This window comes from Myotis lucifugus, unplaced genomic scaffold (assembly GCF_000147115.1).
Source record: "Myotis lucifugus unplaced genomic scaffold, Myoluc2.0 scaffold_349, whole genome shotgun sequence".
NCBI classification, from domain to species: Eukaryota; Metazoa; Chordata; class Mammalia; order Chiroptera; family Vespertilionidae; genus Myotis; species Myotis lucifugus.
This window is the reverse complement of record NW_005871397.1, coordinates 885741-908131: the sequence shown is the minus strand read 5'-3', so window position 1 is coordinate 908131 and position 22391 is coordinate 885741. Positions and strand designations below refer to the sequence as shown.

The following is a 22391-nucleotide window of genomic DNA, read 5'->3' as shown; positions in this document are numbered from 1 at the left end:
ATCTAGTAACCCAGGCAAGTGGGTAATAGCCTCTTTATTATTATTATTACTGATTTAACTATTTCTTACCTCATTTTTAAGATCTATTTCTTCTAGATTTGTAAAAATCACACATTTAAAGGTGCCGCATAATAAAGTTTGCATATTTATTCCATTCAACTGTTAATCTATCTTGCTGGGGGGAAATATGAAACATAATTTGTAACTGTTTTCACCCCTCACCTATGAAAACATAAAGCCTGGGATTGTTGCTGGACTAGAGGCATCTGGACACTAAGAGCAACCCCTGGCGGAGAATTTCGTCAGCTTAGTGTTGAGCAATAACTATTTCTTAGGAGGTAATGGTGTTGCCTGGTCGTTGAAAGAGGAAAATATGCATTTGACCATTTCCCAAAAAAGGTAACTCAAAAGAGATCGTGAAGGTCTTAATAATCAAGCAAGTGTAGGATTGTTACTTTAGCATTTATCCTCGTTATTTCTGAGTATGCTTTTGACAAGTGCTTTTAAAATAGAGCTTTAATCAATGAGAATTTAAACCCTTGGTTTACCATTCTTTTACAGAAAATGGAAAGAAAGAAAAAAGAAACATTCTGTTTTCTGCCCCCCACAAAAATAAAGCAGTCAAAGTTAGAAAAAAGTAAACTTGAAACTTGCTGGGCTTGATGCATAAAATTAACCTAATACACATCTGAATCATCTTTCTTCTCCTTTGGTTGCTTTTAATGTATGTTAATGAATGAAGAATCTTTGAACGATATTGTCTGGGAACTGCAAGATGTTGGCTTACTTAAAATTTAACTGCGAAAGCTGTACTCGTTGTTGAGCAGTAATGGTTTTGAACATAGTTATGTGCTTTGTTTTTGGTTTTTTTTAAGAGAAATGAATATAACAGTATTGTATGACTGGCTTTTTATTTCCTTGACTAAGTCGAAAAGATGAATTCTCAATGTCAAGAAGGCAAAGATACTTGTTTGGTTGACCTAATTGATCCTATGTACATTGTAGGTAACTCAGTGAATATTTCTTAAATCAGTGGATTCTGGGCCAGGTTGCAATCTGCTAAATTAGTTCTCATTCACCAATAAGGCATGGCCTGGAGTTTAAACACTCATTGACAGAATAAAGGAAAAATTTTCATCATGAATTCATTCAATATACAGGGTGGGCAAAGTAGGTTAACAGTTGTGAATATGCAGAACATAGAATTTATTCTTGTATTATTATTTATCAATGTGTTGTTTTCCATATGAACAACTGTAAGCCTACTTTTGTCCCACCCTGTAATGTAGATGTTTATTAGAAGCTATTCACTAGTAAAAAATAATTTAATTTTAAAATCACATATCTTAGATGTACTTTTCAAGTATAACACAGAAAAGCTGACCAAAATAAATGTAAACATCATAGCTAATCATTTATGTAGCACTTATAGTTCATTGGGCCTTTCATATATAATGTCAGTTATATTTCTAGTCAAATGCTCTGAAGCAGATACTAATCTCAGGCTTAATAACTGATGGAACAAGAGTGGAATCCAAGACTTCTGACTCCAACCAGATGACCCTCTTCCACTCAGTGGGTTCTGGGTACCAGAGCCTTCGCCTCAAAGAGAATCTTATTGCAGAGATTCTTGAGGCAGCCCCATGGGGCTAGGCTAGAGCCAGGGGTGGGCAAACTTTTTGACTCAAGGGCCACAATGGGTTCTTAAACTGGACCGGAGGGCCGGAACAAAAGCATGGATGGAGTGTTTGTGTGAACTAATATAAATTCAAAGTAAACATCATTACAGAAAAGGGTACAGTCTTTTTTTTTTTTTTTTTTAGTTTTATTCATTTCAAACGGGCCGGATCCGGCCCGCGGGCCGAGGTTTGCCCATGGGTTGGAAGAACAGAAAGATTTAAAAACCAGTCAGGGCAGAATTCCTTTTTATTTGTATATCCCAAATAATACTTGTCCTGGAGTTGTGCTAAAGGTATAATATGAATATGAATATGCATATTAACTATGAGACTGGGTAGTCTTTCCTCTTCCTTCCTTTCTAAATTGGTCCTCCCTATCCCGTATGCCTCCTTATTTCCTTACTTTGAAAGCTGTATATTTTGATGGAGAGGGAATAACACTTAGCACTCAGAATAGTTGATTCAAGTTGGATATGGGACTGAATAATAGAAATTGCGGTAGTAGTTCCTTGATTAAGAAGCACCTTTTATTTTTACATAACGCCTGAGCTATGGAGCCAACTGCAAGAAGCACCATTTATTTTTATATCTAAGTAAGCCAAGCACACATTCATTTAACTTTTGTGTATTGAATTGCATGCTCCCATGAGCATGCAGAGTTCCAATTTTGATTACTTGGAATTTGTTTTGATTTACATTTATAGTTTAAAATCACGTTTTCTTTATCACTTATTTTCTTGAATATTTTCAGTGCAAGCGGTGGCCTTGATAATGAAACACATTTCCTCAACAACACGTTATTGGAGTATGTAGATTTAACTAGACAACTCCTGGAAGCGGAAAATGAAAAGGACTCTGACACACTGAAGGACATACGATGCCATTTTAGTGCCTTAGTGGCGAATATCATTCAGAATGTTCCAGGTACGAGCTTTAGTTTCTTAAGCTACTGTTGAATATTGAGGGACCACCATATTCTTTCCCTCAGGTTCTGTAATCTAAGTTGATGAAGCAACTTGTGAGCATACTGGGTAAATGTGTCAGTATTCCATGAATGGCAAGAGTGTTTTGCTTTTGAATCACTATCAGTGGTTAGAAATTTTAAAAAAGCAACCCAGCATAGATTTTCAACGATCAAGACAGCAATGCAGAAATGTGAAAAAAAAATCAATAAAATAAGCTCATTGGACAAACTTGTTCTAGATGCAAGAGCCAAAAGCATAATGCCCTAAGTGATAATTGAGGATAGAATTAATGAGATACTTTTGAATAATGGATAGGATATGGGCCATAGATATAAAGTACAAGGATACAGTGTTCACTGAATGATTCATTCAACACATACGTGCCTGTAACTGAGCACATACTATATGCCGGGTACTGGTTCAGGCACTGGGAATATGGATACATGCAATTTCATTTCAAAAAGTTATAAATACTTTACAAGTGAAAGACAAAAAGGTAACTATAGCCTTTAGCATACAATGTAAATACAAATGTTCCTTTTTGTTTCTGGGAAAAATTAAAGTTACCTTAAAAAGTATATGTGAACAGTTGGCTTTTAAAGTAAGAGCACAGTTGTGTTTTTGTAAAAGGGTCCTGTACGAACTTCTCCAGGTATATTATTTTCAATTGCAGGAAACCTACTTTGAACTTTTGGGGCAAATGATGCTTTTAAGAGGAAAGGAGCACTTTTCCCCCCTCTAAATTTTCTGATCTGAAGCTCACTAATGTACAGATATAATTTAATCAATTGCTAAACACTTATCTGCAACTCCCACATTGATTCGTGATGACACGGTTGCATTTCCTCAACACAGACCGCTGCCGAGAGCTGGTAGAATGGGCTTTTAAAATGGAAAGAATCCTTGGAGAGCCTGCCTCTCAGCCGGTGGTTTTCAGATTATGTTGTCTTCCCTCTGGTGCCGGCAGCAAGAGGCAGCAGAGTGGGTTTGGATGCAGGCGGCACACTGTGCTTAGATCAGCCCCCCTTTTATTTGTTTTGTATATAAAGCGGCTACGTGAGGATTCTTTCATAAACACAGCTGCACCGCTGAAAACATGCAAAGTTTTAAAATAACGTCTGTAGTCCGAAGCTCTCTCTTGAGAGAGATCAGCCAGCCAAGATCAGAGTTGTGTTTGTGTTGCTAATGCCCTGGCCAAGCTCACCATGGAGCCAGCAGCAGCCCAGGGGCAGCAGGTGTCCCCCCCACCCCCACCCCCTCCCACCGTAAGGCAGGCCCCGGTGACGGGCTGGGACCTTGGTGCTGTCACTCGCCTCTGTGTAAACGATTTGTCACTAGAGAGGTTTTCGATTTGTCACTAGAGAGGTTTTCGTTACGTCAAAATGAAAACATTTCTGTTTTCCAATGTTACGTATTGAATAGCAAACAAGTTGAAATGCACTTTAAAGTGAAAGAAATGGAAATGACTTTTTCTCCCTCTGTGTCCTTCACAGTGCACCAGAGAAGAAGTATTTTCCCTCAGCAGAGCCTTCGTCATAGTCTGTTCATGCTGTTCAGTCACTGGGCAGGCCCTTTTAGCATCATGTTTACTCCCCTGGACAGATACAGTGATCGAAATATGCAAATTAACAGACATCAATACTGTGCACTAAAGGTATTTACTTAGAAATCTGATTGCTTTTTTCTTATGTTAGGAGTGTAGTTAAAATTTTTGTCTCTCAATGTCTAGTGTTATAAAAAGGGTAGGGATTTCTCCTGAGTACCTGAGAGTATTGGAATGTATATATTTGCTTGCTGTATTTTTGTACTGTAAGTTTATTTAAATACATAAAATACAGTACAACGTAAGAACCTTCAGAATCTACCCCAAATTTTGAATTCCATTGTCTTAAAGAACTGAGGATCACCTAAAAGAAATACCCATTTTTTCCCTACTTAAGTGCTTTCTCTTGCTTGTTTTGTTTGTTTGTTTGTTTGTGTTTGTTTGTTTGTTTTGCTTCTTTTCTGTTACTGTTCAAACTCCATGTCTAATTTGGTACCATGATACTTACTACTCATAATAAATTACTTAGTTTCAAAAATCGCTATTGTGCTTTTCTTTGTTAAGACAGAAAGGTGTTGTAGCTACACAAGCATGAGTGAAAATAGCCTGCCTCTTCTCATTAAACAACCACACGTTACCTCCGAAATGTTTTAAATGTAATTCTAATATTATTGTTTGAAGGCTATGTCTGCTGTGCTATGTTGTGGCCCTGTTGCAGATAATGTAGGACTCTCATCAGATGGCTATTTGTACAAATGGTTGGATAACATTTTGGACTCTCTGGACAAAAAGGTAATTATCGGTAATTCCCTTAACATTTCATAATTGTCATTGCATTATCTGGAATTATCGTATGGCCCACTAAAAAAAACAAGTCGTTTTTAAAATAAGATAGGTTAGAATTACATGCAGAAAACATATTCTGTAAATTAAATAGGAAGCCATCATCTAAAATTTCTAATTCTTATTTATTACACACTCCTTGCTCGTTTCCATTCCCCTTTTATGTTGCAGGATTAATACAGCAGTGTGTATACATCTCACAATAGGGTTCTAAGTCTACAAATAAAGATTAATGTAGAACACATTGAGCTCCACGGAGGAAATGTTATTTGCTGTGTTTAATTTCTTGTTTTTGACCACCCTCCAGTTAATCATTCTTTCTTGCCCTCTGGACCCTGTGCCCTTCGCACTCTCATAGCACACGCGCACAGGCGTCACAGTTTAGGACAGAGCTTACATATTTTCCCCTCCGAATAATTTTTCTATTGGGTTATTAAAAACAAGAATAATGCTTGAGAAAAATAACTGGGGAGGGTAAAGGCTCACTTTGCTGACAGCGCTGCAGCACTGCCCATGGTCACCCACGGCCTCGGGGGCTCTGTGGGAGGAGGGAGCTGTCCTGCTCAGCATCTTGGGAACATGCCGGAGTCCATGGTTAATGGAGCCAGGTCGCTTTTTCTAGTGGCTGAATAAAATGAGAAGGAGTTGGAAGAAAAGAGACTGAGTTTTGTGTTAAATGCAATAAGTACACGCGTGATGTTTTAGTAAAATGTGGAGAAGCAGACAGTTGAATCGTATACGACTCTGTCCTGGGCGATTTTGTGACCTTTCCGTAGGTTCACCAGTTGGGCTGTGAAGCAGTGACATTACTGCTGGAGCTGAACCCGGACCAGAGCAACCTGATGTACTGGGCAGTGGATCGGTGTTACACGGGCTCCAGGAGGGTGGCTGCCGGCTGCTTTAAGGCCATCGCTAACGTTTTCCAGAACAGGTACAGTTTTTCTTAAGAAAATATTTCCATTTGAATTCAGAAATACTAATTTAGAAATATTTCCATTTGAATTCAGAAACCAATATTTTCTTAAGCTCTATCAGAAATTATCCAAAATAAGGATAATGATCATCATGCATTTGTTGTTTTACCTTTTAACCTTAAAAAAACAAACAAAAACGAAATAAACACAATAACCACCCAGTCACCTCTTGGGCTTGGCTGCTGCGTGCCTGCCTTCTGGCCCTGGTATAACATATGTATTAGCTTGTGTGAAGGCCTCTAAATATTACGTTCCTAACATGTGGAATTTGTCCCTAGGGATTATCAGTGTGACACAGTGATGCTCCTAAATCTGATACTGTTTAAAGCAGCTGATTCTTCTCGGAGTATCTATGAAGTTGCTATGCAACTCTTACAGGTTTGTAAACAAATGTTAATGAAAATCTTTTTACTCGGGGCCTACTAAAGCACATCAGTCTCTTCTTGCCTTGAAAGTGTACTGATATCCAGCTTAATTTTTAATAGCAAACTCTAGAATCAATTCCTGAGGATCATTTGAAATAGAAGACAAAGGTAATATGGGTCGTTTAAGTTGTAGAGGGATTATGTGTGCCAGTGCTGATAAAAATTGAATGGTTAGGGCCTATGTATGTGTATAACTATTTCTGTTCAGATAAGACTGAGTTGAATTTTTTTTTTTTTGAGAACCAAGTGAAAAGTAATTAGCTCTTTTATGATAACCTTGTATAATTTTCCTTTATTAGGCTGAGAAATATAACCTAGAACATTAACTTGCCAGGCATGGATGCATCATTATTATACAGTGCTCAACTAATGGATAATAGATTGAGGTTCTTTACTCAATCAAGGGTTAAGAATGGGGTTCAAGGAGATGTTGATTTTCCCAAAGGGTTTGAATTACGCCCTAATGTCTTTCATTAAGAAAGTTCAAGGGGGCTGGGTGAAAAAGGTGAAGGAAGTAAGAAGTACTAATTGGTGGTTACAAAATAGTCACGGGGTTATAAAGCATAGGGAATACGGTAAACAGTGTTGTCATAACTATATATGGTGCCAGGTGGATACTTAAAATATCGGGGGGACCACTTTATAAAGTATATGATGGTCTGACCACTATGCTGTACGCCAGAAACTAATACAAAATAATGTTTATTGTAAACTGTAAGTGAGAAATAAAATTTAAAAGAAGAAAGTTCAATGGGGGGAAAAAGAGACATATGTACTACTATTTGTAATACTTTAAACAATAAAAAATAAATAAACTGCACTTGTTAAAATAAAAAAAATAAAAGAAGAAAGTTCAGTAGTGTAGCTCTTTACATAGTGTAACATCAAAAGAATTTTTAGTTTATATTCCATATTTAATGTGTAATTAACCAAGATCTGTTTGAAGATTTTACTTTCACTTACGTTTGTTTTATATAGTCATATATATGACCTGGAAAGTGGTATGTCTTTTTCAAGTAATTTTATATTAAGTTGCTGAAGTTATTTTCAAACTATGCTACTAACCCAAAGCATTGCCATTAAACACAAGGAGTGCAATGCCTTGTACATAGTTACACGTCTTTTGCAAACATTTCTTGGTATTTGAAATTAACATGTGAAGTATTTTACAATCTATATAACTATGTAATTTTTAAACTGGAATATTTCTTGGGAGGAGATATATATATATTTTAATTATAGTTGAAATGTGGAGGACCCATAACATCTTAAATTGATGGCATTACATCCCCGCAGATCCTGGAACCGAAGATGTTTCGCTATGCTCACAAATTGGAGGTTCAGAGAACAGATGGAGTGCTCAGCCAGCTGTCTCCTCTGCCACATCTGTATTCTGTCTCATATTATCAGCTGTCTGAGGAACTAGCAAGGGCATATCCTGAGCTGACTCTCGCCATATTCTCAGGTATGATCATTGAACTGGTTAGTAGTTTTTTCTTTTTTAGCAATCATTTCTGAAATACTACTTTTAGGAGATTTTAAATATATGAAAGTTGAGGTTGTTTTTGTTTGTTTGCCTTTTTTTTTTTTTTACTTAATTGTTGAAAGTATTACAAATGTCCCCTTTCTTTTGGCTTGTTTATAACTATAGAGATAAGCCAGAGAATTCAGACAGCTCACCCTGCTGGGAGGCAAGTCATGCTGCACTACCTGCTGCCGTGGATGAACAACATCGAGTTGGTAGATTTAAAACCTTTGCCCACAGCAAGGCGACATGATGATGATGAAGATGACTCCTTAAAAGACCGAGAAGTCATGGTGACTAGCAGGCGCTGGTTACGAGGAGAAGGCTGGGGGTCCCCACAAGCCACTGCCATGGTTTTGAACAACCTGATGTACATGACAGCAAAGGTAAAATGGGTTTGAACTGCTGCACAGAATTACTGTGTTCATTAGGAGGAGTAAACAAGGTTAGAAGTAGATGAGGAGATTAGATAATCCTGTGATAATCGAACATACATGCATTATAAATTCCTTTCTCTAAAATAAACTTCTCATTAGATATAAAATACCTTCGGGGGGGGGGGGCATCTAAAATCATGTAATTACAGTCAGGTGCCGCTTCATGGCAGGGATGTGTTCGGAGGAATTCGCTGTTAGGCAACTTCTTCGTTTATGAATGTCATAGAGTGCAGCCCCCTACACTCACAGCTGTATGGTGTAGTCCATTGCTCCGAGGCTACAAGCCTGAACAGCATGTACTGTACAGAACACCACGAGATTAAATCAAGTTCAAAAGAAAGTGATGCAGTCAGGAGATGCGGTAAACACTAGATATGTGAGGCTGTTGCTGGCATAACACAGCATATTGTTTTGTGGCAGACTTTTTTTTTTTAATAAGTAGAAAGAATATGCTGTATTTTCAACCAATAACAACTGTTTATTATCATTATCGAGTATCATGTACGATACACATTGTATGTGCTATACTTCTGTACAACTGGCAAACACCAGCATTACCTCAAACACATCAGTAATGTGTTGTGCTGTGATGTTATGACATGACATTGCTAGACAATAGGAATTTTTGGCTCCCATGTTATCTTCTGGGACTACCATTGTTTGTATAGTCTGTCGTTGACTGAAATGTTATGTGGCCCATGACTGTCATGGTATTTATGTATAGATTTGTTGAAAGAAATGATTATTCTTCTGAAGTATGGGAAAGATGGAAGTTTCCCGTAAAAACATTGTTTTCTGATATTGCATGATGTGACAAGTTTGCTGCCTAGTAGATAGCCTTTACTGAGATATGTGTTGTGTTTCCTGCACCTAGTATGGCGACGAGCTGGCCTGGTCGGAGATGGAGAACGTGTGGACCACACTTGCAGATGGCTGGCCGAAAAACCTGAAAATAATTTTGCACTTTTTGATCAGCATTTGTGGAGTGAATAGTGAACCAAGCCTCTTGCCTTACGTATGTATTCAAGTTGATATTTAACTTTAAAAAAAAAAAAAAGTTAAATGTGTCGTGTCAAGTCAGAGTATAGGCATCAGTAGACCAGCAGAGGCAAAGCAGGGCCAGGCTGAGGACAGTCAGGAAACAGCACATGGGTTTACTCGCTGATTTATTTAACAAATATTATCGGCCAGGCGCTCTTATTGCAGGCCAGAGGCTCTGCGGGGTTATAATCTGACGGCTGGTACAGATTTTATTTACTTAATGAATAAATCAGTAATTTAATAAAGTCCAGTCATGAGAAGGGCTGCAGAGGACTGAGAGTGAATAACTTGGCACCACGGCTGTCTGGGAGGATTAGAGGTGATGCTCAAGAGAAAGTGTTACTGAAGCAGAGACCACAGCGATAGTTTTTGCTGGGCAGGTGCTGGCATTGGGGTATCAGATGGAGCAGGGTGGTCAGTCAGAGTTCAGTGCCTAAACCCGTGTGGAAGCAAAGGAAAGCTTGGTAAGAGATAGACCATGAGGAATAAGGCAGTCTTTGCCTTGTAAGGGGGGAAGCAGTTCTTATATCTGCTCAAGTTAAGAGACTATGAAACTATCAACCATGAGTGTTGAACTGAATACACATATGCATGCAAACACATGTGCACACACTCCCTCGCCTACTTTGGGTCTTTTCCCAAAGGTCCATTCTCATGGACACCTTTGCTGGCTCATTCCATCTAAAACTGTAAGTGCCCATCCCCCACACAAGAGTCTTTTTCTTTCCCTGCTTTGTTGATTTTCCTAGTATTTATCATCATCAAACATATACAGGGTCGGGGGGTAGGAGTGGGTAAATGGAGGATAAATGGTGGTGATGGTGAAAACACCGTTCAATTACACGATTCATTACAGAATTGTACGCCTGAAACCTATATAATTTTATTAACCAATGTCACCCCAATAAATTTTTAAAAAGGAGCCATTTTTAATGACAATAATAATTCCTCAATTATTTTTTAAATGATACAGGTACTTCATCTACATTATTTCATTTAATCCTCACAGTAAGTCTGTGATTTTGGTAAGATTGCCACAGTTTTACAGATGAATAAAACAAGGCAGAGAGAAGAGTAGTTTCCTTAAAGTCACACATCCGTTTAGCATCATCGCGTGGTAGGTAGAGCTGGAGCTCCAACCCAGATGTGTTTGTGAGGAGGAGTGAACGTTTCATGGAGAAGGTGGCGGAGTTGGGGTGAGGGTGGGGCTCGAAGACTTGACAGGATGGGGGGCAGCAGTGTCCCCTCAGGTCAGAACAGGCACAGAGAGGCAGCGGTGCACCCGGCGGCCAGGTGACTGGACCCGAGAACAGGGAATTAGCACCTAGAGCAGGTTGGGTAGGAAGTCAGTTAGCGGCAGGTAACCATGATAAGACTTGTGGAATGAGAGAATAAAGCTTGTTTTAGGATTTCTCCAGAGATCATATGAAGCAGAGCTTCTCACACGTCTGTGTGCATGCCAATCATCTGGTTGAGTAGTAAGGGGAAAATATGGAGGAACATACATACAAGGCACACTGCTGGGATTGTTTTCACTTAACTCAGACTGTGCACTGGGTTACAGCGCTTTGTACATCTTCACCTGCTTAACTCTAACAGCTATCTGAAGCCCCCGTTTTGCAGAAGGGAAAACAGAGTAACTTTCCAGCTCCTGTAGGTAGTAAGTGTTAGATCTACATTCCCATCCAGGCGGGGTAATGTGGGTTCAGTTTAGTTCTAGGTCCTTTCTCATTCTCTACTTGTACTGCTGGGTTGAATGTAGAGAAAGGGAACGCAGAATAAAGGATAAATCCTGGGTTTAAAGGACTAAAAATTAGAGGAATACTTGGGATGTATTAATTCAGTTTTTTCCCATTAAGAAGATAAATTGTGTTATAGGAGAGCAATTATCTTTTGCTTTACTTTAACCAAAAAGAAAACGAGCAAACACGTAAAGGAAGTAGATAATGTGGAAATCATTAAACAATATATTGAGATAATTTTAATAAGATATAATGTTGAGGGTCAGAGGGAGGATAGTATTTATAAAGCTGATTAATCAGTGTTTTATTGCTGATCAATGTGATATTCCATTTCAATTGTGCCTATTAATCTACCCCTTAAAATGGAACTTACAAAATTTGTCCCAAGACAGATTTATGAAGTAAAGATTTTGCTTTTTCTTTTCTGAATGACCTCTCTGTGACAGGTGAAGAAAGTTGTTGTGTATTTAGGTAGAGACAAGACAATGCAGTTGCTGGAAGAGCTGGTGAGTGAGCTGCAGCTGACCGACCCTGTCAGTGCAGGAGTCACGCACATGGATAACCCCCCGTATTACCGCATCACGTCCAGCTACAAAGTCCCTTCTGTCACCTCAGGTGAGAAGTTACAACTGGTTACTCTGTCTCAACAGAGAGGCTTTACCTAATTGTTCGTTTTAGCAAGCGTTTGCTTTAAACATCATCAAAATAAAAGCAAACATGAGTCATGTATGGTAATTAGCTTGACAAGATTTTGTAAATCCTCATATGACTGAAGAAATTTGACAATCTAAAGATTCTTAATATTTTAGAGAGAAACATTTATATACTTACTCAGAACCAGAATATAGATTTATATATCCTTGTATTCATTTTAGTGAATATAATTAATGTTCAATATAGAAAACACTAATTGAAATTACACTGTAATTTTATTTTTCATTACTTGAGCATATATTGTACATAGTGTCCAATTTTGTGAGTGAATATATCCATATATATATTATAGTTATTATATTATTTTGAATTGAAGAAACAAAGTCCCCGAGGGAATAACTTCCAGTGAAAATTGATTATAACATCTGGGATATTGTAGATTAAATTTTTATGAAACTCTGTTTATAAACACTCAGTTTGTATTAAATGTTTTTGGCCTGTTAATTATAACACTATCTGTATAATTAGAAATCTTACATATCTTTGAAATTTATTTTTGTCATCTATTTTTTTAAAAATATATATATTTTATTGATTTTTTACAGAGAGGAAGGGAGAGGGGATAGAGAGTTAGAAACATCGATGAGAGAGAAACATCGATCAGCTGCCTCCTGCACACCTCCTACTGGGGATGTGCCCGCAACCAAGGTACATGCCCTGACCGGAATCGAACCTGGGACCCTTGAGTCCGCAGGCCGACGCTCTATCCACTGAGCCAAACCGGTTTCGGCAGTCATCTATTTTTATCTCAGCCTTTTGTTCTACTTTCTTAGAGGATTTCTAATAATGCTTCTGTTGAATTTTCCATATCTGCTAGAATGTTTTTAATTCCAAAGAGGTTTTTTTTTATTAGAATTTCTTTACTAACACTCTGTTCATGTTTCATGGTTGAACTATCCACTTCTATATCTGACAAAGTTTTCTCCTCCCAGCATAAGTTCCTATTTTCTCTGTATTACTGTTTGTTTTGATTTGTCTTAGTAAAAGCTTTCCTCAGAAGCCTCCCGATTGTAGGTTGGTCTTTTCATAGAGTGGAGTATAAAAGAGTGGACTGGATGTGCTGTAGGAATATATGGAACTTGTTGACTCGTCATTTGTTATACGATGATCTCACTGATGCAAGTGTCTCTAGGACTTTTCTCTTGGACTAACCCAATTTCCCACACAAAACTCTACTACTCACATGTGCGCGCGCACACACACACAAATACATAAAATCCATAGATACACACAACATAGCCTTCTGGAAGCCCATGGGGTAAGAAGATTGCAGGGGGTACAGTCACAAATTTTAGTATGTATATTTTGATGTAATGCCCCTATTCTTCCTCCCTCAATTGGACATGGTGTCCTAGTCCAGAAATCTTCTGATTTAGTCTCATCAGAAATGATTTCTGGATGTGGAAAGAGACGGCCACCCAGTTATAAGAGGCAGGGGGATAGATCTTGGGGACCAACTACTTCAGCAATAGATTTTCAACCTATTCTGCCCTTTTTTTCTCTTTTTTTAATAGAGAGATGAAGGGAGAGTGATAGAGAGATAGAAACATCAATGATGAGAGAGAATCATTGATTGGCTGCCTCCTGCACGCCCCCTACTGGGGATCAAGCCTGAAACCCAGGCTTGTGCCCTGACCAGGAATCAAACCGTGACCCCCTGGTTCATAGGTCGACGCTCAATCACTGAGCCACACCGGCAGACCAAATTCTGACATTTTTAGCACCAACTTCAATCCTTACTTCCAGCGGTACTTGATGCCACTAATTTCTGAGCCTTTTTGGAGATTCAACAATATAGGTATGGAAGCTTCTTGGTTTCCTTAACTACCAGCTTAGGACTCGGCCTTCTTAATTTACTTCTTATCCATTGGCTTTTCAGCATCCAAATTTCTGTTGCTATTGTCTTCTTTCCTTCTTGGTCACTATGAGTACATTCCTTTTTAACAATGCCTTTGCTCTCATTTTACTGGAGTTTTGACATCTATAATTTGATGTGTTTTTCTCCTATTGAGTTATTACAGGTTTTAAATGCACGGATACTGTTTTGTTTCTGATTACAGGAACTACTTCCAGTAGCAATACCATGGTAGCTCCCTCAGAAGGCAATCTTGATAACAAGCCCATGAAAGAGAACGCTGAAGAGAGGTAAGCACTTGTCTGTCCTTCCTCAGCCTTTCAGTGGGACCGCGACTGAGTGTCGTCAGGGAAACGGCCATCTCTGGGTTGGGATGTGTATTCATTGGGTCAGAATCCTAGTGAAAAAATACATTCCCATTTTGGAAATTTTCCACATGGACTGTTTCAGCATTAAAGATGCTGATGTGCTAGACCCTTGTATGTTCTCTCAGGGATGAGCTGGTGGAGGATGGTCAGTGACTGTTGGTGTTTACATTTTTAAACTTTTCTCAGTGGATGTTTATTCTGCCTGTTTCCTATAAAACAGGTTTCACCAGAACATAATATTAGCACAACAATGTAACAAAAACCTTCAGGTAGAAATAATTGACTTATAAGCTTAAGCTTTTGGCTTGTGAGGTGAACAGTAATATGTTATCATGGTAAACTTTCATTAATATTTTGTGTACTGTGTTCTCTTTTAAGCATAGAGAGTGTAACGTAGAGTGCAAACACTGTTTTTCCATGAGCCGTGACTAACTGCAATGATCATTCCCCTAGCTATGTGCACCTAGACATCTACAGCGGACTAAACAGTCACTTAAACCGTCAACATCACAGACTAGAATCTCGATACAGTAGCAGCTCTGGAGGATCTTATGAAGAAGAAAAAAGTAATACATTCCAAATGTTCTTTTTTTATCATTACGATGGTGAGGTGTACTATTAATTATATTAATGCTAATCTCTTTTTCCAGTAACTTGTTTTTAAGAGGAGTATTTAACTGCCACTAGTGGTGTTCCAACATAACCTGAAATGTCTTGATTTTAAGAGACAGTATAAGTGGGGAATATTTGTTTTAAAAGCCCGGGTTCCCTGTAGCTAAATCAAGGGACTTAAAAAAATAGTTCTCAAAGAGCATCATGGAGCAGACCCTGGCAACAGGCTGCTTTTTTAATCAGGTGCTCTTTCTCCCCGGAATCCTGTTTTACTCGCGTTCTCCCTTGCAGTTGCAAAGTGAACAGTCTACCCAGGTTCACTGTGACTCTAGGGGAGGGTAGAATAGAAGCACAAGCCTTCAGACGGGAAGGGGCCCTGAAGATGGCCGGGTCCAGGCTCCTCATTTCGCACAGGATGGAACTGAGGTCCAGAGAGGTTAAGTGACTTACCCACGTCACACAGAACTCACATTTCCTGATGGCACGTTCTGTCACACCCTGCAGCCCCCCTGGTGCAGAGCGGCTTTCCTTTTCAGACGGGTTTTGTTGGCCCTCTCTCAGGAAATTTAGAATGAGCAACTTACCAGAAGGCCCTGTTACACGGCAGCTTCACCTGTAACGTGGTGACATGGCTTGGAGATCCATTATGGAACCATAAGAAACTGCTACTGTGGTTTCGCTTTGACGTAAAGGCCGCAACCTCAATTGGTATCTCCTCTCTCTCTCTCTCTGACTTGCTTAATTTGAGAATACCTATCCCCCAGGTCTTTCCTAGCAAACAAATGTCAAAAGAGTGGGAAATTGTTCTGATCACTTTCCAATGCTATGAATAGTTGGTGTCTTACTAGAGTTTGCTTATATTGGCAGAAAATAGCTGGTGTAGAAAATGAGATCATTTTATTTTGATAGGTGACTCAATGCCACTTTATTCTAATTGGCGACTGAAAGTGATGGAGCATAATCAAGGAGAGCCACTGCCCTTCCCACCAGCTGGAGGCTGCTGGTCACCACTGGTGGATTACTTGCCTGAAACGTCATCACCTGGATTACCTCTTCACAGGTGGACTACAGCGTCATTCCTATTTCATACAAGCCAAATTCTGCTTAACACTGTCAGCTTTCTCGATGCCATCTGACAGCATGGGAGACAAGCAACCTTCTTTCTTTAGATACCGCGACCAATGAGCTCAGTGCGTTTAGGTTTTGAGAAATCTGAAAACTCACAATTCTGACTGTATACGATGAGTATTATGAAATCTGAGTGTGCTGCTGCTTTTTCTGGGTGTCTGGCATAGTTACTTGACCTTTCTGGGACCCAGTTACTACATCTGAAAAGGACGATTCTTATGGTGGTAGGCACTGTTATTTTGAATTGAGTTAAACTGAACTTTACCTAACAGAATCACAGGAGAACAGTTACTGCATTCTTTGAAAATGTACTGATGCACCAAACACGCATTGAACACCTACTATGTGGCAAGCAGTGTGCCAGGTCTTAGGGTTGCAGATGAAGAAAAGATGGCCCTTGACTTGAAGGAGCCCTTAGCAGATGTTTTTTCCCCTAAAATTGTCACTTAACAGTTTCTTCGGCTGAATTCCTGTTTTTCTTGAGAAGTTGTATTTTTTTTTTTTTTTTTTACAAAATACAATGTTAAAGTCTTCAAGTGATTTGCATACAATTTTCTCTAGGTTTACTCCAGTGAAAACTTATAATAATACTCTTATTTGTCATAGGTGTAACATAGCAGTGATCCTTTTGACTGATCTGATCATTGATCATAGTGTGAAGGTTGAATGGGGAAGCTACCTCCATCTTCTTCTTCATGCAATTTTTATAGGTAATAAATATTTGACACTAATTCCTTCGTTTCATGTTTGTGTGATAACTGAAAGGCAGTATGACTTAACAAAGTTCCAACATGTTTATTTCTGTGTTTTTTCTGTGCCGTTTCCAAGACACTTCTCCCTGTGATTCTCGTGGTCTGGTGGGGTTCTTCTCAGCCTCTCTTTTAACCACAGACAAGTCTATCCCGTGGGGCCCTAACCTGTGGCCCCTCCCACTGCACACACAAATACACAGGCCCTCTCACAGGAATACTTCCGTAGCTGTGGCAAAAGTTAAATTAATCTGCCTCTGGGGTTGGAAACTTTCAGAGTAAATGGAAAATTAAAATGGGTTCTAAGTGTTTCCCAAAAGACTTGGCTTGTGGACAGTCTAGTCTGATTATTACAGGTGAAACTGCGCCTTGTGCAACAAACACTGGGCTCCATCACACCGAACAGTGCCTTTCATGCTTGTAAGATTGGTGTCAAGATAGCCGTCTTCCAAGTTTTCCAGATGTGCACATTCATAAATGTATTACTGCATTCCTTTGGTAATCAAGCATCTACTGACTTTCTGTTGTGTGCTGGGCACAGAAGATATTTGCCTTTTTAAAATCATTTATCTAGTGTTATGTAACAGAGTAATTAATTTTTAAGATTACACATAAAACTCATTGAAACTTACCTCCTGGATTTTCTCCATTTCAATAGGACAGTAGGCTATGGTGCACAAACTCTAGGCCAGCGGTTCTCAACCTGTGGGTCGCAACCCCTTTGGCGGTCGAACGACCCTTTCACAGGGGTTGCCTAAGACCATCCTGCATATCAGATATTTACATTACGATTCATAACAGTAGCAACATTGCAGTTATGAAGTAGCAACGAAAATAATTTTATGGTTGGGTCACAATATGAGGAACTGTATTTAAAGGGCCAGAAGGTTGAGAACTGCTCTAGGCCAATAAAAAACTTTATGTAGTGTACCATCTTCCACAAAATATTTTAATTTTTTAAAAAATATATTTTTATTGCTTTCAGAGAGGAAGGGAGAGGGAGAGAGAGATAGAAACATCAATGATGAGAGAGAATCATTGATCAGCTGCCTCCTGCACACCCCACACTGGGGATCGAGCCTGCAACCCAGGCTTGTGCCCTGACTGGGAATCAAACCATGACCTCCTGGTTCGTAGGTTGATGCTCAGCCACTGAGCATGCTGACTGGGCCCACAAAATATTTTATATAATTTCTGCATTTTAAAATACTAATTTGGTATCAAGAATGCTCATTATTCCTCTTTACTGATGATTATTTTCTACTCTTCCTTTCAGGGTTTGACCACTGCCACCCTGAGGTGTATGAACATTGTAAACGTCTGCTTCTGCACTTGTTAATAGTGATGGGACCCAACAGTAACATCCGGACTGTTGCTTCTGTCCTCCTCAGGAACAAGGAGTTTAATGAACCCAGGGTGCTCACAGTCAAACAGATTGCACACTTAGATTACACTTTCACAGGTATTTGCTTTAAATGTATCATTTGAAAGTGGAATCGTACTTCATTAATTTAAAATTGTGCAATAGAGAAAATCAAGTAAATAAAAGTTGAAATACTGGAGTACATTTTTTTAAATGTAGTTTTATTATTTTAATACCATTGTCATTTTGTATTGACCAGTAAAAGAAGGAATTAAGTTTGGAATATTTGAGTCTGTATTGGTTTTAAGTCTCTTTGTCATAGAAGTTTTTTTTTTAACTGTGTTGTTATTGATTTCAGAGAGGATGGGAGAAGGAGAGAAATATCAGTGATGAGAGAGAATCATTGATAGGCTGCCTCTTGCACATCCCCCACTAGTAATTGACCTCCTGATTCATAGGTCGATGCTCAACCAATGAGCCACACCAGCTGGGCTGTCATAGAAATTTTAAGTTCTGAACATATAAGTTGAAGATACAATGAAAGAGTGCTTAATTTACTAAGCACTGGTCATCAAAAATATGTTGAACTTTATTAGATCCCTCCTAATGTCAAGATCTGAAATATTGACAAAGGAAGACATTACAAATTTTTTTTATTCACTTGATTATATTTACTGCATTTAAAATGTTATACATTTTTATTGTATCACCTGGTCAAACATCTTTATAAAACTTTATGTCCATAACTAATGATAAGTAAATAAATAAAATACAATGTTACACATTTTGAAGTATATTAAGTTTCAAATCACACATTTTAAAGTAATGAGGTTTGAATGAATGAAAATCTAATATAAAATTTACTTCATGCCCTAACCCGGTTTGGCTCAGTGGATAGAGCATCGGCCTGTGGACTGAAAGGTCCCAGGTTCAATTCCAGCCAAGGGCATATACCTTGGTTGCGGGCACATCCCCAATAGGAGGTGTTGCAGGAGGCAGCTGATCGATGTTTTTCTCTCATCGATGCTTCTAACTCTCTCTCTCTCTCTCTCTCTCCCTTCCTCTCTGTAAAAAATCAATAAAATATTTTTTTAAAAAAAATTTACTTCACTGTTGATGTGAATTATTTTTTTCTTTGAAAGTCATACTTCTTTCCTAATAGCCATAACTTATTTATTCCATTCATCAGTATCAGTGTCCTTAGGTTAATAATTGATGATCTAGAAAATACTTGTTTTTAGAAACTGAAATAAAATTACTTTGTAAGTTAAAACTGTGTTATATAACCCTATACCTAGTAAAACAACAATTATTGGGAAATTTATTCACCTTTTAAAATATGATTAAAAGATGCATAGAATGAAGTTTACTGCCTTTTTATGTTAAAGGTGTTTGCTCTTGTTTGTTTTTAAGGCTCCTTTTGCCATTTTCTAAAGATGGTCCTTAGTAATATCCTTTAATATTATTTAATAATTGACATAATATAAATATTACAAATAGACTTTAAAATTGTCTTCCTTTAGGTAAAATGAATCAGAAAGTATAGAGTCTTTTCCATAACAAAAATCAGTTCACATCAGAGAAATGTGACTGACTTACAAGTAATAAATGTTGAGGAAATACACTGAAATATTGGGGAAATGCCACTTTCACCTTTGGGCAGCAGATGGCAGCAGAGGACTGCACAGTAAATACAAATGGTTACGTTAATAACAGGCTGAGATCATGTTTGCCCAAAAACTCCATCAGAAGGAGCGAGTCTCTCACGCATGCCAGATAGTCTGTAAGGCATGATAGTTAATTCAGTAAATACTGTGTGAGGTTTCCTTATGCCTGGTATTCATGCCCGCCTTTCTCTTTCAGCAGGTGTTAGTGATTTTATACCTGATTACCAGCCCTCCCCTATGACTGACTCAGGGCTTAGCTCAAGTTCTACCTCTTCTAGTATCAGCTTAGGAAACAACAGCTCAGCCATTTCCCATCTGCACACCACTGTCCTCAGCGAGGTTGACATCTCTGTGGAGCAGGACGGAAAAGTCAAGACCCTCATGGAATTCATTACCTCAAGGTAACAGTGACACCTCTTACCGTCTGGCAGCATGCATGTGCGAAGTTGTTCCTTCATTTGTCAGTGACAGAGAGCCCTATTTTTTTCTGAGGTGCCATTGCTTGGAAATACACCGGTCTATATCGTCCACTATTAATAAGATCATGGTGCACCAAAGCATTCTTCTGTCGCGTTCACACTGTTGTACCCAAGGAGGGCCTTACTTGTGCCTGGAGACCAAGTGCCCAAAGAGAATGCTATATTATCTAAGTTTTACATATGCCACTTGCCTTAGCTACTTACCCAGTCAACCATCAAGTATTTATTTGTGGTGCACTCTTTGCAAGGCACTGAAAGTAAAGATACTGAGAAGGGGAGGAACGGGCTGGTATTCCACAGCAGGAGCAAAATCTCAGGGGCGTGAGGAAACGGGCTGTAATCCAGTCCGGCTGTAACGCTGAGGAAAGGGAGTTTCTAGACAAGAGAGCTCGGGAGAAGGCAACCTGGAGGGCCATGAAGCCTCAGCCATAGGTTACAGATCTTTTCTCTTTCAAGGAAGAAGACATTATTGAAAACTAGTGGCCCGGTGCACGAAATTCATGCACAGGGGTGTGTCCCTCAGCCCGGCCTGCACCCTCTCCAATCTGGGACCCCTTGGGGGATGTCCGACTGCCGGTTTAGGCCCGATCTTTGGGGCAGTCAGACATCCCTCTCACAATCCAAGACCGCTGGCCCCTAACCGCTCACCTGCCAGCCGGCCTGATCACCCCCAACTGCCCCCCCTGTTGGCCTGCTTGCCCCCAACTCACACCCCTTTCAGCCTACTTGCCCCCAACTGCCCCCTGCTGGCCTGATCATCCCAACTGCCCTCCCCTCCTGGCCTGATTGCCCCTAACCACCTCTGCCTCAGCTCCGCCACCATGGCTTTGTCTGGGAGGATGTCCAGGTCTCCCGGAAGGTCTCCCAGTCTAATTAGCATATTACCCTTTTATTAGTATAGATACTTGAGCTGAATGGGGAAGGTGGGAGAGACAGTCAGCCTCTTAGCATTGTGTGGGATGGCAGGGGCTGAAGGCAGCATGGCCACAGAAAAGGTTTTCAGGGCACTTTGAGTGTAACCCTTATTAATCAAGTTGGTGGCCTTGAGAATACAAAAACGTTTTAAAGGAAGAATCAACAGGACATTATCCCGTCCTAAACGTTCCCTGTGGCTTTCACTAGTTAATGATGGTCTTGCATTACAATCTAAGTGCAGTCTAGCCTCTACAAACATAATGTATTGGCCTGTAACACAGACGCAGTGACCAGTACTCTTCTCGCTTGGCAAAACTTGTCATCTTTCCCTGCTACCCGTGAGCGAATTTGACTGTAACGATGGAAGACGGCAATGCTGCCCATCCTGGCTCTTCCCCTACCTGCGCGGCTCACTGCTTATCCATGTACATAAACAGTAATAGGAGGGTGTGACCGTGACACGCTATTGGATGTACTCAAGTGTGACCCTTTCTAATTGCAATGGTGTGTGTTAGGTCAGTATGAGTAAAACTGTCAATACGAGTTAAAAACCAAAGGAATTGCATCTGTTCTCTGTTTTCAGAAAAAGAGGGCCCCTTTGGAACCATGAGGACGTTTCCGCCAAGAACCCCAGCATAAAGAGTGCTGAGCAGCTGGCCGCGTTCCTGAAACACGTGGTTTCTGTTTTCAAGCAGTCCAGCGCAGGTATCTTTCCGTGTTTGAGATAATATTTCCCTTCCACAAGATATTTTAAGGTGATGTCAAAACTTCTGATAATGTTTAGCAAAAAGCAGACATATCAATATGCTTAAAATATAAAGTTTTAGGCAGGTTTTCTTTTTTTACTTATTAGTGATAACAGATTTGTTTTTCTTTGAAGAAAAGTTCAGTTACTCCTTTAAAATAAAGGTATTTGGGACTTTCTGGGGTGCTTAGTTTCGTGTATGATGGTATCATGAAATTATAGTAAACTAGAGGCCCGGTGCACGTATTCGTGCATGGGTGGGGTTCCTTGTCCTGGCTGGTGATAGCGGCCGTCTCACCCAGTCCCGATCGGGGGCCAGCCAGCTGTGGGGAGGGACCGCGGGAGGTTGGCTGTGGGAGCGCACTGACCACCAGGGGGCAGCTCTGCGTTGAGCATCTGCCCCCTGATGGTCAGTGTGCGTCATAGCTACTGGCTGGTCATCCGGTCGTAAAGGTCGCTTAGGCTTTTATATATATATATAGATAGATTGTGTCAGAAAAAATTACATTAAAGAACATATGTAGGGGTGACAAACTTAAAAATTCTTTTTTATACAGGTATTGGCTTCTGTGATCTAAAATGTAACACATTCTGAAAGTTATAATAAAAGTGTGGTGAAGCC

The 22391-nt window shown here is 39.5% G+C and overlaps 1 protein-coding gene across 10 annotated transcripts in view; it reads left to right on the top strand.

Moving 5' to 3' along the window:
• FRYL (FRY like transcription coactivator) overlaps window positions 1-22391 on the top strand; it is a 232292-nt gene that overhangs the window by 159702 nt on the left and 50199 nt on the right. For 8 of the 10 annotated variants that reach the window (XM_023764804.1, XM_023764802.1, XM_023764805.1 and 5 more), the window contains 16 exons: window positions 2431-2603; window positions 4138-4298; window positions 4869-4979; window positions 5807-5961; window positions 6283-6382; window positions 7726-7894; window positions 8081-8340; window positions 9266-9406; window positions 11621-11789; window positions 13949-14033; window positions 14565-14677; window positions 15633-15783; window positions 16458-16561; window positions 17877-18062; window positions 19827-20031; window positions 21608-21729. In XM_023764804.1, the coding sequence (XP_023620572.1) occupies window positions 2431-2603; window positions 4138-4298; window positions 4869-4979; window positions 5807-5961; window positions 6283-6382; window positions 7726-7894; window positions 8081-8340; window positions 9266-9406; window positions 11621-11789; window positions 13949-14033; window positions 14565-14677; window positions 15633-15783; window positions 16458-16561; window positions 17877-18062; window positions 19827-20031; window positions 21608-21729 (2405 nt within the window). The remainder of the gene's footprint in view (window positions 1-2430; window positions 2604-4137; window positions 4299-4868; window positions 4980-5806; window positions 5962-6282; window positions 6383-7725; window positions 7895-8080; window positions 8341-9265; window positions 9407-11620; window positions 11790-13948; window positions 14034-14564; window positions 14678-15632; window positions 15784-16457; window positions 16562-17876; window positions 18063-19826; window positions 20032-21607; window positions 21730-22391) is intronic. The other 2 variants (XM_023764803.1, XM_023764809.1) reach the window with 1 other exon arrangement.